The following is an 18,080-nucleotide window of genomic DNA, read 5'->3' on the forward strand; positions in this document are numbered from 1 at the left end:
ATTCAAGAATGGATAATATAATGATTTTATGTATTAAAGCTTTTTGCCTTAAAGGTTAACAAGATGAATCATTTTGATGCAAGAAAAAAATTAGAAATATGAATCTTCGATTCTCTCTATAATAATGTATTTAATAATTCAAAAATGGATAATGTAATGATTTTATGGATGTCGACTTGCGATTGATCAAACTTATTATTTAAGTATAAAATGTGTGTCATCAGCATCATTCAATCAACTATAATTGCAATAAAGAATAATTTATTAGTAGACAATATACAAAGTTACAATAATATTATCAAAGTTAACTAAAGTAACCGAATTGCTCTTGAATACGTTACATATTATATATTATGTAGATATTAATCATATCAAAATATATAATCCAATGATTAGATATTTTCGGATAGAGTTATTTTTCAAGAGGTGACAGACTCTTTCTTGATGATCTCAACTAATTCTTCTACCAGCTCCTTATCAGTTACGTTGACAAAGTCGTCTTCGTTGACGCCCATTCTGACTCTATTCGCACCATGGACCACTATTTTCCTTTTCTTCGCTGATGCGTGGAATTCCTTCGCACCGGACTTCATAATTTCACGGATGTTATCCTTTGTGATACCAGCTCCGGGCATAATCACCAGTTTTCGGGCCTTTAGCAATAATGTTTTTATCAACTCCAGTCCTTCCAGAGCAGTATTCTTCTGTCCAGATGTCAGAATTCTCTGGAAACCAAGATCGGCAAGGACTTCCATCGACTTGACGGGATCAGTCGTCAGGTCGAAGGCGCGACTGAATGTCACCGGCAAGGGACGAGCGGCGGAGACAATCTTCTCGCATGCGACAACGTCGATCTCGCAATCGGGGGTCAACGCGCCGAAAACGAATCCGTTCGCGTAGTGATCCTTGAGGATTTTCAAATCGTGCAGCATGACGTTGATCTCCTCTGGACTGTACACGAAATCGCCGCAGCGAATGCGGATCATCGCGTAGAGCGGAATCGTCGTGAAGTTTCTTATTTGTCGAATTAAACCCGGACTAGGTGTTAAACCACCCTCCGATAGTGCCGCGCAAACCTCCAACCGGCTGGCACCACCTTTTACCGCGTTTCTAGCGGACTCTAAGGAATCAATGCAGATCTCCATCTACGAAATAAAATGATTGTTTGATTTGATCGGACGATGACGCACGAATCTCTTCAAAGATGCACCAATGTGCGACTTCGCTTTTAATCAAGAGTTTTCTTTGTATCAAAATTATACATCATTTTTCTACGTACAAATTAAGAAATCAAAGCAAAATCACATATAGAAACTTGTGACTTATTTTATAAGAAATTATTTATGCGAAAAAGAAAAAGGAAAAACGGGTTTACTTAGAACAAAGTCATACTGACTTTAATAAGGTGCCTTCTAATTATAATATTTTTGTGTTTTTTAATTATTCTTAACAATATAAATAATTTTAATGTTTAAGTAAAATATCTTTGTATCATAATATCTTTGAGAAAAATGTGATATAGGGATTAATAGTTTTGAATATATAAGTTTAAAATATATATCGTCTTTTTAAAAGTTTACATCATATGCTGACAAAACAGTATACGACAAAGAAGTTTATTGAATATATTTATCGACTGAAGGAAACAAGAATTACTTTGAGAATAATAATATTTTTCTGTTGTTTTATACAGCAACAAAGTTGATTAAAACAAATAAAATATTGACTTACCTCTTGGTTGATTACTGCATAGACCGGTTGATAATATAGCTTCAAATAGTTTCAATTACTCTACTATACAGCTGTATATTCTGAATGCTATATTATCTTCATTCAACAGGTGTCAATTTTAATTAGCATAAGTATTTTTGTCGATAAAATTGTACATATACATAAATATACATATGTATTCACTTCGATATAAACGCGCCGCGAGAAGATTTCCCAGACTCGTAAAAGAGCTGCATCAGCGGACAGCTGCAACACTAAATATGGCTGCCGGCCATGCCGGCTTTGTGAATCGAAACTTTACGCGCAAGTCTCGCCATCTGTATTATACTTTCGTGATATATTGCGTAGTGATAAACGATATCATATTTGTTGACGATGACTGCGAATTGTCTGTCATTCGCTCGACACAGATATTGCGGTGACAGCGAAAGTTGAAAACGCAAAGCTAACTGTTAATCTGTTTTCCGGAATAAAGGCAAAAAATAACACTAAATCTGATAACAACTTTTTTCTGAATTCTTAATTCCATACGATTATCAATCCTGATTTTACAATCAGGCGAGTCAGCAACAATCTCGCGTAAAACGTTGTTATAATGTTTTTGCTTTATCAGCACATAAATTATATTTCTTAATCAACTGACTGATATAATTTTACATCGTGAGGATTACATATAATACGTATAGATGTATAAAACTCTTATTTATTGAGGGACAGGTTCGGATACAAGATTCACGAAGCGTAATGTAATATTGTATTATACAACATATATAATAAAATAATACCAAGTGCGACGCACGTAAATAATATTAATAATAATTATAATATAATAATAATAATAAAATCAATAAAATAATAATAGTAACAAATATCAAAAGCAAATTTTTATAGTGAGCGATGACAATAAGGTTTAGAATTGAAAAAACATTCTGTAGCACATCGCATATCGGAATCAATTTCTTCTCTTTTTCATTGAGTTTTCATTATAAAGTTTAGAATACACTTCAGTTTAGCGTGATTTAACAGACCAAAAAAACGCGCGTATTTTTTGTCACTTCCTCAGTACAATTTGAGGCTGCGGTTCATTTGATGCTACAAATGCTTCGAAGCGTTCTTTGTTATTTTCTTTGTTCATTGAAAGAAAGGAGAAGAAAAATGCTTCGAAGCATTTGTAGTGTTAAGTGGACCGCAGCCTAAATCGTATTTGCGTTCTCGATTTACGTTCTCGAACAACGAAGAAAATGCGATCGTCGATCGTAGGCATCCTTTCGATTCATTTGTTCAGCGTGCCTGGCAAGATTAGAAAAATTCGAACAGATAAAGAGATTTTCGCGTGCAGGGAGACCGAAACGAGTCTCCGATCTCATCGCGATTGATTCCAATTACCATTAAATATACAATTACGCGGGAATAACGTAATAAAAATGTACAATTTATCGTATTCATCATCGCGTTCCGACTATAGGCGGATCTAGCTTACTGCCCACGAGGGAAACGTCAAAATCGTAAAAGATATATTTTATCTCTTCCACGGTGGTTGAACCATCCCGCAATGTACTTCCGAGAGGGACAATTCCCTTCAAATCTCCATTCTAGATCCGTTCATAAAATTCAATATCCGTTTCATAAAATTCGACTAAAATTCAATAGCGATGTATAGCTAGGGAAAGGATTGAGGTGGAAGACTTGGAAAATCAGAGATCGCCGTTCGAAACCGCGATCGGCGACGGGCTCGTGGAGTTGCTGGAGTTCGTCGTCGCCCATTTATTCTTGTGCGGATCGACGCCAAAGCCCTCGTCGTAGTTTCCCCGTGTGATGAAGAGTTGCTTGAAGTGCGGGATACAGTACAGCTTGCCGTTATTCAGAGTGAAGGAGTCCATCCTGTTCGAACACATTATGTCGTAATAATAATTTCGTGACTATACTTAATAACTGTATTTAACTTGTTTTCGTCAAGTGATGTAATATTTATGTATATATCGCAATATGTATCTATTATCTATTAAAAATTGTATTACAATATTATTCCCGCAAACAAATCTTCTTTAAATTATCTTCATTTTTATACATATATTTACATGTTATTAATTATTAAAATGTTTTTGATAATTAACACTGAAGGTCTTTGACTTCACTTTTGTAGGATTTTTATTTTCATATTAAATATAATATATGTAAATGTCTAATGATATAAGCACAGGGAGCTTACACGCGTCCTTTTTCGTTACCTTAAAATGCAATTGCACTGGAGACACCGGAAGCATTGCTTATGGAAGATTTTGTTATTTGTCTCGACCTTCTCCAAGGGGTAGACCTTCTTCTCGCAGCTCTCGCACACCTCCGCGCAGGTCGTCTGGATCTCCTGCACGATTGTTACGTCAGAAGAGGGATAGCATGGTAAAAACTTATCCTTACGAATACTCCGCGGTAACGACTGGATAACGGGGATTTGTGTTTGCCGAATGTATATGATGGATCGTGTAAAGAAAGATGCTTTAAGGGGAGATATGTACATATACCACGCAAAGAGAAGAAGACGGAAGAGAGGCCGCGCATCGCTTCTCGCACCAAGAGATCCCCCTTGCCACCCCCCGCTGATTCCACCATTCCCCCACTCCTCTCCTTATACGAGACAGATTTAGCACCTGTTTTATTTATCACTTGTGTATTATCGTAATAAATGTTACACGTGAAAGATAAACAGAACAAGATCGTTATACATCAATAGAAATGATACGCTAAAAGACGCAGTGTGAACTAGTATTATCGCTATCTATGCTATACAAATCAGAAGAATTCGAGAGGCCGTTAACAAGGACTTTGCAATTTATCACGCGAGATCGTCTCCGTCGACGATCTCGGTCAACGGAGCGGATCTTTCGTAAATTAGAATCAGCTTAGCGCTTTCCGCTATATAAATCACGCTAATCTCTCTTAAATCTCTTAAATAAATTCGTAATTCGTGATTCGCAACGGAAGCTATTATTGCACAAACGAAAAAAGGAAGACGGTGAAGGTATTCGCTGTCGAGAATATACATTTTTTTTTTCGATCTTTCCTTCCTCTCTTTCTACAGCACTTAGATACATGTCTAAAAAAATTCGTACAATGCTCTCTCTCTTAAAAATGGGCCCTTCGACTCGAGCTCGAGGAACGCGACAGCGTTTTTACCCTGATATTCTGCGACCGACAGGTCACTCGCATCCCCATGCTTCTTCTCTGGAAGTATAAAATGTATCGAGTGTGGCATCGTGTGCCTCTATGTCGACGTTCTCGCGTCTAGCAGCAGCAGCAGCAGCAGCAGCAGCGAAAATGTCATTTCTATTTTCGAATTTGCGGCGAAACGGTAACATTTTACACGATCTTGCGGAAAGTATAAAAAATGACGGACGTGATGAAAAAAAAATTATAAAGCCATTAATGATAAAACATTTTACTCAGAAATAATGCAACGTATCTAAGATATAATACAATTAAGATTAATATATTTGCAATTTTTTTATAAAACAACAAATACGTAGTCACAGTTTTTCGTATTGCACAGGTGCCTAATAGATGCAAATACACAACGCGCGCTCGCGAAATATATATTTTTTAATAGTTTCGAATCACAAATGCGGAAGCAAGCTCGAACGCGACGACACGAGAACGAAACTGTCGTTTTCCGTTTTTCTTTTTTCTTTTTCGAGTATAAAAATCTACCGTACCATCGCGCTAAGCTGTAAAAAGATTCGAAATTTGTAAAAGCGATCGAAATAGCTACGGTCCTAACCGCTAGTCGGCCCTGGAACACTTCGAACAGTGCCCTTCCTCTGTAGACAATTCCTTCAAGGCCCTTATCTCACCCGTTAAACTTGAGGAAGCGTTACCTTTCGCCTCTCGTTCGTCACTCTCACGCACTTTCTTTCCCTCTCGCGCTCTTACTCTCGCTCTGTCTCTCCGCTCATTCATGTATCAACGAAAAACTTGGCACTTATGAAAAATTAGAAATCTAAAGCGGTAGAGGAAGATCGTAACGATGCGAAATATGACAGTTTCAAATCCGTAAGTCGCTTCATATGCGTACGATATCGAGACAAAATAATATTTGTCGTTCACGCGATCTGTGAGTTTCATTTTCTATTATTTTCATATTTGCTCAGCATATTTTATACACAATTATTCTCTAATAATTTATATTAGATTTGTAATAATTCTCATTTCAATTTTTATTTACGTATTTTTTTTTAAAGCAAATTATTTATATTAAAAAAATAAAGACACATTATACGTAGTAATTGCATTAGTCATAAAAATTTAAATCCGTTAAAATCGAAATTACGGTTTGAAAAAATCGCTCGAGCGTTTAATAAAATTTGGCACACTGCATAGTCATTATAACATGTTCGTACGAACTTTGTTTTAATAATAAAGAGTTAAAAAATATCGAAGTGCTTAACTACGCCCATTTAGTTACATTGAAATTGTCAATCAATTAACAAAATGATGGCTTATCACGGGAATAGCATTAAGTTATGAAAAATTGAATGCGCATCGTTACGAATTTCACTGCTTAAAAGCGAATCCATCTGGCGTTTTACAGGGGATCTTAGCGTCGTCGCACGTATGTCGATAGAAAAAACTTTACACTTCTTCTAAAGATAGAATCTTCACACGACGACGATAAAGCCGCGTAACCGACATACGTACGACACAAAGATGGACGCTCGTCTTTTATGTATAAAGTAAATTAGTAGACAATAAAGTTCTCTCTCTTTGTTATATGTCTATAAGGATAAGTCGAGCGTTTCAGTGTAACAAATATCTCCGCTTTCCGATAAAGCCATGATTCCTATTATTACTCATGCAATAAAATTTCGCAGCTGTCCAATTCAATTTATTCCTTAATGTAGATCTTTATGGAAAAAAAAAAATGATTGAAAGATCAAAATTTTTTTCGTAGTCCCGTAATCTGCAATTCAATATGTATTAAATTCCTCGCATGTTTTCTTTTTCGTGACTCAGCATACTGTGGCCAACGGTTTATCGCCATCTGTCTGTGGAATTGATCTTTTTCTTTTTTCAAGCGTTTATCCTCCTTTATAATTGGCAATTTGGACGAAACGCTCGACGGATCCGACAGTCGCGCGAACTCTCATAGTACAATAATATATTAACACATAACATATGATACAGTCTACGGGCTAAGATTTGCTATTACGAACATAACGCCGAGTGTGTGTTAAAACCATCCCTAAGAAAACGCAAAGTCGTTACAATAATCGATGATAATACCGAACATATTTTATTGCCGTTGCTTAGTGCACGAGATTTAAAAAAAAAAACAACTGCTTTTCCAGCGCGGTTGTCCCAACGGCGCTCTCCTTCCTCCATCGATCCTCCTCCTTTTTCTCCTCCTCTCACCCTCCTCGCAATCGAATTAATCCAGGTGTATTTCCTCCGTCTCTCTCTTTCTCTCTCTTTCCTTTACTGCTTCGCGTCACAAAAAGAAGATCACTTGATTTTGTTTTGTGATTACTTTCGCTTTACGTTACCACACGACACAAGCGGGCAGGATTTCGGCCAAAAATATCGACAGGCAGATTTCAAACGAAGAAAAAGGAAAAAAATGTCAGAACAATAACGCCAAATAAAAAGAACGAATAAATATATAATCACATCAATCATGCTCGATAATAATCAGTAAAGGAATAAAGGAATTAAAAAAACGCCGATGCACATAGAATTTTAATTGAAACTTAATGGAACGTGAATACGTTAAATTTTGCCTAATATATTTAATTTTCTTTTATTGAGCTATCGGGCTATTTTTATCATTTTTAACCGCGGAATTGCAATTACATCGTTTATTTCACTTTGTAAACAATAAAAAATTAACTTTGCGTCGAGTAAATTTGAATGTTAAATTTGCTCTTTATATAGCGTATCAACAATTTATTCGCACAGAAATATGTTTCATTACAAAAAGTAATTTTAGAATTTAAAAAATGTAACAAATCGATCGATAACTTTAAATTATGTACATTGTTTAGAACATTACTATTGTTCTAAAATATATATATTCGTAATTCCCATAGTTTAACGTGTTTCAATTGCGTATATTTAAAACTAAGCAAATAAGTAACTTAAAAATATCTACCGATACTACAATATTACAATTGCCAATCGTGACTTATATATTATATGTTAACATTATAATTACAATATTATTGCAAATTGGAAGTTGCAGTACAGTGAAACAATTATCGTATCTGCCCCATAAAAAGTTGTAATAATATAGCGAGATCGAACATGAATTTATATTCGCAGAATCCATCAAATATGCGAGACGAAAAATTAGCGCATTAAATTATTATAAGCAATAATTAATTTTCATTGTAGAATGTACATGTGTACGTCGCTAATTAAGAGTGCAAAAATAAACCCTCGTTACATAAAAGGCGAGCACATCAAATGAAGTAAAATACAATAAAATCTCAGTCGTGCATTTTTTTCAAGCACTGTTTAAATTGCAATAAAATAACAAATGCTGCAATTTATTAGTCCAAATGGAACGTTAATTGAAAAAATATTATATTTCATCATTCGTTTAAAAGTTTTTAACGCAATATAAACACTGCTCTCGACGAATAAAATACACTTATGGTTTTAACATATAAAACGGATAAGCACAGGCAGAATGACAATTCAAAATCACACCATGCACATACTTTATAATGCCGAGTCGTCCAAACAAAAAGGGGAATTTATCGGGAGACATTTAATTCTGTCAAATACTTGACTAATACGATTACTCCTCCAGTGGGCGCGTGAAAATTTTAAACGTGAAAGGACGTGTGGAGCGTAAATAAGTTAATTAATAGGTTACAACTTTAATTTTAATGTATTTTCAATAATAATCGGTTCTGTATTGAAATGAGTCCGGAACACTAATTAAAAAAAAATACCTGGGGTGTAAAATACACCTCACAGGCCCACTGAAGGGTTGAACGCATAAGTCAATCAGAGAAGCGTGTTGTAACGGTAAAAAGAAAAAGAATCAAAGACGTGTTCTTCAAATTTAAACAATGCTAGTTGAAAATCAGGAAAGGTGGTGAAGTGACTAATTAAATGCAGGGAGAATAGCGATGATGACACAAACGACAAGTCGCGACACGGATATTGGACTAAGTCGAGGAAACATGCGCGATTATGTGGAAGACATTATCGAGAAGACGTACTTACCACAAATCGATTGACTTTGACCTTCGGTGCGCGCGGAGACTCGTTGGCCTGCGAGCCGAGGGACTCGAAACGAGCTCTGAGACTGCTCGCCGACTCTATGCTGGACTGTTCGCCCGTACCCTGGGCTATCTCCATTTCGGCGATATGGTGATTGCTGACCTTGCCGTCGGTCTCCTCCCAATGCTCGAACTTAGCACGTAGGGTCTTGGCGCGCGCCGCGTTCTGCGCCTGTTTCAAGAACTCGTCCTCCACCTAAGTTCGATAACAAGCGAAAGGATTTCGTGAATTATAGGGCGAAGCCATGGTGCCGATCGGCAGTAAAGAGCTGCTTTCCCGAAATTATGAACGCAGGACAACGACCTGCCCCCCCGAAAGTTCGTGCCGACTTTTTAGAGCCGTCTAATAACACGTTTGGGTATAGTCCCGCTCTGGCAATTTTCGGGACTTTGGATCTTAATTTATTTAGCAATTAAAGCGCAGGAAATTATATATATCTGAGGCGTGAAGACAACTTTTTAGAAAAGAATGAAAGGAAGACCAAAAAATTTCACAATTTAAATCCAATAACTCACAGTCAGTATTCTCTCTGATGCTTATTTTAACGCTATATATTTTAAGTAATAAATATAAAATAATATCCACAAAAATAAAAAGCTTTGGAAAGATCATCTTCACAGTTCGAATTGTTATACTAATCCGACGTTATATGAGTTTATGCGACTTTTTTATATTGTTCTAATCTTTCAATCATATTTTTATGTCTTTTATCACCTCCGTTCTTTCTTTCAATTTCTCGGTAATAAAAAATCTTACGTAACACAAACCTTGTCAGAAGCACGAACGTAGTTGGGATCTCTATCCTCGGCGCTTTCGTCACCGTCGGACTCCTCACCCTCTTCGTCCTCGCCCTCCTCCGAATCCGAAGCCGTCGCTTTGGCGAATTTATCCTCGGGAGGCGGTGTGAAGCGTTTCAAGGGTTTCGGACCATCCGGCAGTTCTTCCTTGGACGCGTTTTCCTCCATCTGCCGAAATATGGACAGCATCTTCCTCGCCGTGTCCGTGTGCACCACCTCGTCCACCCTGTCGTCGGCTCTGACCACGTCTGGATCGCGGTAAATCTCGCGATCCGGTGAATCCATCTGCGAAAGAAAGTACGTGTTAATAACCGCGTATATATAATAATAAAATATTTAAAAATCGTTATTTGATTATTATCCCGTTCCCATATAATCAAGTAAAGTAAATAATCTTAATTTCTTTTATTCTGAATAATTTAATGCAGATTTGATAAGATTTATAATTTGATACAATTTACAGCCATTATTATTCCTATACCTAATAAAATAACGTTGAACGATGTTATGCTTCGTGATAAGTAAAAGTTTTTTTATTTTCGCAAATTTATTAATTTTTTTATTAAAAAATATATTTTTAACTGACAAATTCTTCGACAAACTTTCCATGCAAAATGTATTATTTTTTAACGAAAATATTTCCGTGGAGCTCGAGAAAAATATATTAAAAACAATATTATTCTAAACCGTATACTTTTTCAATTTAAAGTCGATAAATTCAGAGATGTAAAATAACCCTTTCGTCAAAGAAAAATAAATTAGATTATATTTATTTACTTATTTATTATTAATAATTTATGCATCTAGTTTTTACGTATTAATTATGTTGATTTTAATGTTATATATTTGCATGGATCTGTCTAGTTCTTTCCGAAATTTTGTAAACTGCGAATATCACGAGATTATTGCACGTTGCATATCTTTGACATGTATCAACGCATTTATTTATCTTCTACAAAACTGCTCCGAAGTTCGTAGACAGATTACATGATAAGGCGACAAGGACAGATAATGAGCAAAAAGAACACACCTCGCGTGTGTGTTGTTTATCGCCTGATAATTTTAAACCGAATGTTTGAGTCATGATGCATCGTCGGGGGATCCCAGGTAAGCTGGAGATCGACGGCCGAAATGTTTCTTTTTACCTCCGGCATGAGTCAACTCAAAGGGTTTTAAACGTGGGTGGTGCGACTATAAATCTCACGTAAAAAATATACAGATCCTTTTTCTTTAATCGCAAATATTATGTTGTAACGGGAGAAGTAAACGTAGTAAACATTTTCAGAAATTTGGATAGAATATTAGAGCAAAAACAATCGCCCTCAAATAACAATTTTTAAAAAATCAACGTGTTTCTGGAAAATAAAAAAATATTATAAAAGAGAGAAATCATGCAACGTGCATAAATAAATAAGTATTCGCATACTTCGAGGTTTCAACAAAGACAACCGCAGTATCAACAAGGATTCCTATTACACGAAACAGGGCCATTCTTCTCGAGACATGGGAGTTGGCCCTTCTCGATCCTCCGATTGGCCGGTGCGTTCATACCTGAACCCAAGTGGGTCAGGTAAGTCGAAAACCTGATTGCTGATCACGTGGAGCGATCGAAGGTGGCTCGAGTCTTGCGACATTTCAAGAAGACCACCCTCGCGCCCAGTTTAGATGCGCGACTCTCAGAACGAGACCGGGACTGCCGACGAGCCGTCGGTTTTTGGTTGGACAAAAGGGTTACGCGAAAGGGATACGCTTCAAGGTTGGCATTTAATGGCGATAAATTGACAGGTTCAAGAGCGGTACACGCACTCTGCAGTGGCCAATTGCCGTCACTTGCGATGATCTGTTCATTCGCTTCTCGCTTATGCCGACGAATCTGCGCTGCAGCAAGTCGTTTAGCTTAAGAGCGGCGAAGAACAAAATTCTTAAGAATTTGAAATAAACACGTTACAATGTTGGAAGGAAACGATTAAAATAATTAAAATTTAAAATAATAAGTACATGTAATCTTATTTGATTCCGCTGGAAAAGAATAGAAAAAACGACTATGTAAATTATGCATTTCGATCATTCATCATTAAATAATCATTTTTAATTATTTTGCATTGGGAAGATAGAGCCGAAAAAATATAACTATAATTATTGAATAAATGTAATAAAATTCAAATTAATCCAGCGAGGACTTTCAGTCGCGAAAGCGACAGGAAATAGAAAACCGATAATTCTTGCGCGGTGTTTCTATTGAATTATGCGTTTACTGCTTCTAGTCTAAAAATAAGTAGTTTCCGTCCGAGTTATGTCGTTATTTCCTAAATCAAAGCTATAAGTCCGTGAATGCAAACATAATACAGAAATTATATAAAAATTGAGAATAATAGGAACACTAAAATCAGTAATATGCGATCGCAATCGCAGGAGCATTTATGTATTCTCTTAAAATGACGGACTCTTCTATCTTCGTCGTGCTTTTAGGAATCTCTAAATTGACTTAAATTGACTAACATGAAGGATATAGTTTTCGGTTACGACGAAATGAAAGAAAAAAAAAATGCGTGGCAACATCTTGATATCGCAATTCTTGATGGTCGGATTTCGCGCTGCGGTAATAGAGTCGAGAGGATCTACGGGAGAGTACTTCCAGCGGAATTCCATAAAATCACCAGTCCAGAAAGGATATTTGATCACACGGTATCCCTCTGCCGGCACGTCAAGCGGCAAATCAAGCCGCGGCGAGATTGCGCTCCCCCGAATGAACGTCCGTTCCTTCAACGTCAACGGAAACGCTCTTACGGTCGCACGACGAAGAAATCACGATTGTACGTACGGAGGGCAATTACCAGCAATTAACAATTCGATGAAAACACGTTGCGGTTGCACATATTAATCGTTCGCTCCAAATGTGCCTGAGGCAATTGAAACTTTCATATGAAAGTCTCACGCAATTTTCACTGTGTCTGCGAGCACATCAGGATGTATCGTTCAATATAGAACGATCTACGATTGCAATTTTCATGAATTACCGATTAACAAACGTATGATATTCTGAAAGTACACCTGCGATTTATATTAATATGTAAATCGAATGCGAGTGTATAATATAATTAATTAAATGGGCGAATTATTTAATTTAATTTTTTATGTAACCGTCGGCAATAAATTAAAACGCGTCACTCAAATATACCAATTTTCGTCAAAAAAATGTCAGATATTAAATACCAAACGTGATTACTTGAAAAAATTCAATCGCGCAGTAATACTTCGAAATAAATAAAACTTTCATGTACACGTAGTGTGTAATTTTTTATGGAAAGTAGAACACACAATATTTTCCCTTGAAGAAACCTTGAACCAAACGGTATCCCGAAAAATCTTATTGCAATCACAGAGCATGATTAACTTGCTTTTCAATTAATTATATCAGAAAATTTCCTCGATATCAATTCTATAAATAAAATTCTATAAATACATCACTCACAAACACAAAAATTTCCAATCAACCGAAATTCCGAGTGTCAAATACCCGATTTTATATCGATCGCGAAGAAAAATGTGCAAATTGATCGCCTGTGTGCGGATCATTAACTACAAACCGGAACGCTCATATCAGCCAGGCGTTAACGATCTATCAGTTTATCAGCTTTTCACGTCGCTTTTCCGGAACACGCCGTCCGGAAGAAATCTCGGGGTAATTAGGCGTTAAAAAGCACAATATTTCTGATCGCGATTATACAGGACGATTACCGAAACGTTGGTCGGACCGATAATTACCTTTCCGTGATTTTTAAAGCCCCTTCGGCGAACGGAACGAGACTGAGCGTCGTCGTTCAAACTGCGCGAGTCCGGTCCGCCACTTCGGCGCGCTTCTCGAGGGAGGCTCTCCTTCTCTCCGGCTCGTGAGAAGTTATACGTACGGACGGCGCGACAGCCGGTTGCTATGCCGTTCACAGGAGGATAGGGGACCGGCGGTGTGTGTCCTCCTCCCCTCGGAGTGTGTGTGTGTGTGTGTGAGTGTGTGTAAGTTACTGGCGAAGGGGCCCCGTCGCGCGTCGCGCCTTCCCTCTCGGTTAAGGTTCCCGGGCCCGCCGCGCCGGTGCCCGGTCCGCTTGTATTGCCCGCTTGCTCTTCACGAATGGAAGGATGGAGGAATACTAACGGTAAAAGTATGGCTGCTGCTGCGCTGACCACTTCGGGAGGGGGTTCAAGGACAGCCCCGGTTTGTTGGAATCAACTCGTCGCGTCCGTGGGTTCCGCGGCGCGGCGCATCGCCGCCGGACTCCCGAGAGATGCACGAGGCCCCCCTTTTATAAGCCGCGTCCGCGAACCGCGGCGGCGGGACTCGTTATCGCGTAACGATAATTATCGATAAACCCCGCATCTCTAACGCCGCGCGCCGGGGACGTACCGATAGATGAAGGAAGGCGCGAGGGGGTTGCTGTGCGTTCATGCGAGATAACGAACGCTTTTTCCCCCGAACTATGGATATTTCATCCCCAAAGTATACGTGCAATATCGGAAATTGAAATTGCGTTCCGCGAGCGGAATATCTTCTTCCTTGGAAAATATCGAGGATGTCATTTATAAAAGATACCATTTAAAAGATTTTATTACTTTTTTATCAATCGAAAGATTCGTTTTATTCGCGATAAAGTGTGAAAAAAATTGCGAGAAGAGTTGAGAACGCAACTCCTCTCGTTACTCGATCTTGAGCGCGGCGATTCGGACTTTCTCGTAAATTAAAAAAGTAACTCGAAGTTTACTTTTATTTAATGTATAAGATATAGTCAATTTTACTTTTAATAATTTTAATTTTAATAATTTTAATTTTTTGTCTAAAATTAGGAAATCAGTATATCTCGTTAGATAAAACTTTGAGCAGTTGTGTTAAACAATAAATGTTATTTAACGTAAGGATACTTTCCCCATGTAATCGGGGAAAGTAACACAAAACCACGTTAGTATCAAACAAACAAAAAAATAAAACGTACATAAAAATGCAGGTGTTAAGGCGTGATGCAATTTAAAACGGCCAAACGCGCATGAGTGCAAACATTTCTCCTATCTTGATTGAAAATGAGATCACGCTGTTTCTCGGGAAACCAATATCTCGTGCGAATTTATCTCTTGTATCCCAAATAATAATATAAATCATGTTTTATGATATCTTTACAACTTTTTTTATCGATAATCCGAAAGTTCTTAAGATTATATTAAGTCGATAATAATGTCATTGATAAATACTGCATTCGGAATACAATATAAATATATAATTGTACGAAAAATAAAAGTACAAATGGAAAAGAGCCGTTAAAAGCATTATCTTCGTTAATATATCGTAACAATTATATAAATGTCTATTTTTATTAATCCAACATTATTAAATGAACAATATAATTTAAGGTAAAAATAAAATCATACTCTTTTAGTCGGAATATTTAATTATTCCTATTTTCTACATTTTTTTAGTTCCAAAGTTAGTAAAGTTCTTAAGCGAAGTCGCATTCTCCGCCAAATAATGTGGTAAATCACGGCAATTTAATTAGTCAGCACGCATAAGATTGTTAGAGAAGATTGACACAGTGAAACGTGAATCAATCAACGACAATAAAGTCGAAGGGTCGAACCTTGACTTGACCGTCGCGTGGCGGCGTAATGCGAAACTGCTTCCGCTGTTTCTCCGGTTCCTTATAAGTCTCGAAGAATTTGAACTTGTTCGTAATTTCCGACGTTTCTACGTGGACCTCCTCGGTCGTGTCCGAGCTGCGCACCACATCGTCTGAGACTTGACGGCCCATGAACGCCTTTCTCGCAAACGTTTCGGAAGTTATCATTACTAGACGTTATTGACGTTGCGTGTGCGTTTTGCGAGAAACCTCACTCATCTCTCGTTTAAAAACAAGATACGCTTGCTTTCGAATAGCGAGCAATATCGCATAATAAGTAACAATATACAATAACAATCCATAATAAAAAATATGTTTTCCTTACTTCGAGTAGAAATTACATGAAATAAATACAATTTTTATTTAATCATTTGAAATTAATTTTAAAATTAATTTTTAAGTCACACAACTTATAAAATATAAAAGTTTTATGTCGTAATTTTAGCAGACAAATTCATGTCTCGATGATTTCAAAGATAAATCGTGAAACTCGATTTAATAAAATAAATATGTACAATAGACGAAAGAAATGGAACTTACGTCACGTGCACGTCGTGGAGTTTCGGTTGGCGTTTTTGGATGGACTGGCGTCACGGGACGTCCTGTTTTCGCTGCAGAGGCGTCCAGTTCCAAAAAGAGCGACCGTGACTTCCTGCTGATACCTGTGTGGCGTGACCAACATAGATTATCATAAATCACCCGTAACTTTAAACTGTCAATTAGCACAGGTGATACTTTCACTCTGCACGATTCGACAACTCATAACGGTCTATTTCTGCTCGGAACAAAAATAATTTCTCATACAAAGCCGCTGAATAATAATAAATATGACCTCTTAACACAGTCTTCTATTCTGTAGAGAGTTTTTGCGCGCAGCATCTCATATATTATAAGGAATACTAGGTTGCTTTCTTTCGAGTTTTTCTCGAAGGAGCTCTCAATGAGCGCAGATGTAAATATTAATATTTACAATTTTTAAGAATCCTTAATTTTTTAATAAAAATTATTAAGTGCCTTTATTCGTTAGCAACTACGGATAACTATTTATAGCTTTGAAACGCGGAACAACACAAACAACGAAAACACCTGTTACATCTTTGATTGCGACTGGACTCTCCTTATTATGCATTTTCAGGATAGTCACGTAATTCCTCTCCATTCCTATGTTCGTGATCGTAACGTGGCAAATATTCGATCAGACATTTCATCAGTCGAATCTATTTCGAGTTACCATCTCGGCGTTTATGTCTTTTCGCAATTCCTCTAAGTCTTCGGAACTCGCAAGTCACTTAATTGCTGAAAGTCCATTTCGTACCTGCTGCGATCACCTCCTCGTCGGCTTTCTCCGGTTTCGGTTTACTGTCAGTTTCATCGTCCGAGGCCGCGATTGGCTCGCCCCGTTCGAATCTCTCTTTGAGGGAACGAGCGTGGGCAGTCGAGTGCTGGATCTCCTCCGCCGCGTTTATCTTCGTAACGCGGTCGCTTCCGGCTACCGCCTGTTGATACATCTCCTTCATTTTACCCTGTTTGCCCTGCAAATTAGAGAAAGAGAGAAATGGCGCATTAGTTAAGAGCAATGTAAAGGGAAAATTATCTACAGTATTTAAAGAGCAGGTTTCTCCGAGGAAAAAAACTTGCCAAGAAGCGTTGCGCAAGAAACGTGCACAGCTGTTCTCTGACAGTTCAATTTATATTTTTACGATGTTACACGCGCAATAATAATAAAAAAGAGACAACTACCTATGTTAATATTAAAACCGTTATAAACTTTTTTTTTCATATCGCTAATCTATCATAAAATAATAATAACGAAACTTGCAGTCTTATTCTAATATTTTTCTCTATGGTTTCACAATGATAAATTACCAAGAATAATCGCGAGCGGATTCCTGCGATTTCTTCCTTCCTAGCCTCGCGCTGAACCTCGCGCCTTCCCTGTTGGCTGGTGGTCTCCCAACGATTCTTGATGTCGTCCATCTTCGAAAAACTGATCGGTCGTTCGCGCGTGGTGCGTTTTGACTTTACGATTTCGGTTTCCACTTCTAAAACGTCAAAGAAATAGATACGATTACAATACAATTTAACACAAAAGAAATTTTTATCAATAGAAGAATAAAATAACTCAAATTTAAGTTGAAAAATTGAACTAACGTGCATTCAACAGGTCTAGTAAATTTGTAGATTTTAATATTAGTAGTATTTTCTTGTTGACTTTACCTTCGGTTTCCTCCGTCTCCGCTTCGTCCTCACTTTCGCTGGATTCCTCGTAGGGTATGCCATTGAGAGATTCGTCCGCTACACCAATGTCCATGCCTTTTGCCTGAAATCTGGATGAGAAAAACGTGCACAGTACTTACGGACACTCCGCACGGACGGGCTCGCGCTATTACGCTTGTTATAACATATTTATTCCGTGTTTTCTCGAATTTCAAGTTACGAGAAGGAAACTACTGACTGCTGAATACCACGAAAACCTCACCCGTACCGGCTATACGTTAATCCGCAGACGAAGTAGATTAATAAAATTATCAACAAATATTCGAATTAATAATCGTTACGGTATAAACCTCGAAATTTTTTTTTTTTTTTTTTAAGATAAATACTCGTTATAAAA

At 37.4% G+C, this 18,080-nt stretch overlaps 2 protein-coding genes across 9 annotated transcripts in view; both read right to left on the reverse strand.

Annotated features, from left to right (window-relative positions):
• Positions 1 to 1,974, reverse strand: part of LOC112460851 — a 12,403-nt gene extending 10,429 nt beyond the window's left edge. The window contains exons 1-2 of the mRNA XM_025025749.1: positions 1,732 to 1,974; positions 423 to 1,145 (exon numbers count right to left, since the gene is read on the reverse strand). Of these exons, the coding sequence (XP_024881517.1) occupies positions 423 to 1,145 (723 nt within the window). The 5' untranslated portion in view covers positions 1,732 to 1,974. The remainder of the gene's footprint in view (positions 1 to 422; positions 1,146 to 1,731) is intronic.
• A 442-nt stretch (positions 1,975 to 2,416) lies between these two features.
• The window catches only part of LOC112460852, a 32,601-nt gene continuing 16,937 nt past the window's right edge, over positions 2,417 to 18,080 (reverse strand). For 5 of the 8 annotated variants that reach the window (XM_025025755.1, XM_025025754.1, XM_025025752.1 and 2 more), the window contains 9 exons: positions 17,684 to 17,793; positions 17,333 to 17,508; positions 16,782 to 16,998; positions 16,007 to 16,128; positions 15,428 to 15,604; positions 9,780 to 10,094; positions 8,956 to 9,207; positions 3,960 to 4,093; positions 2,417 to 3,612 (listed from right to left, as the gene is read on the reverse strand). In XM_025025755.1, coding sequence (XP_024881523.1) covers positions 3,426 to 3,612; positions 3,960 to 4,093; positions 8,956 to 9,207; positions 9,780 to 10,094; positions 15,428 to 15,604; positions 16,007 to 16,128; positions 16,782 to 16,998; positions 17,333 to 17,508; positions 17,684 to 17,793 — 1,690 coding nt within the window. In that variant the 3' untranslated portion in view covers positions 2,417 to 3,425. Of the gene's footprint in view, positions 3,613 to 3,959; positions 4,094 to 6,601; positions 7,204 to 8,955; positions 9,208 to 9,779; positions 10,095 to 15,427; positions 15,605 to 16,006; positions 16,129 to 16,781; positions 16,999 to 17,332; positions 17,509 to 17,683; positions 17,794 to 18,080 lie in introns of those variants that run through there. The other 3 variants (XM_025025753.1, XM_025025757.1, XM_025025756.1) reach the window with 3 other exon arrangements.

The sequence above is a fragment of the Temnothorax curvispinosus genome, unplaced genomic scaffold, assembly GCF_003070985.1.
Source record: "Temnothorax curvispinosus isolate PA1 unplaced genomic scaffold, ASM307098v1 QBEX01010899.1, whole genome shotgun sequence".
NCBI lineage: Eukaryota > Metazoa > Arthropoda > Insecta > Hymenoptera > Formicidae > Temnothorax > Temnothorax curvispinosus.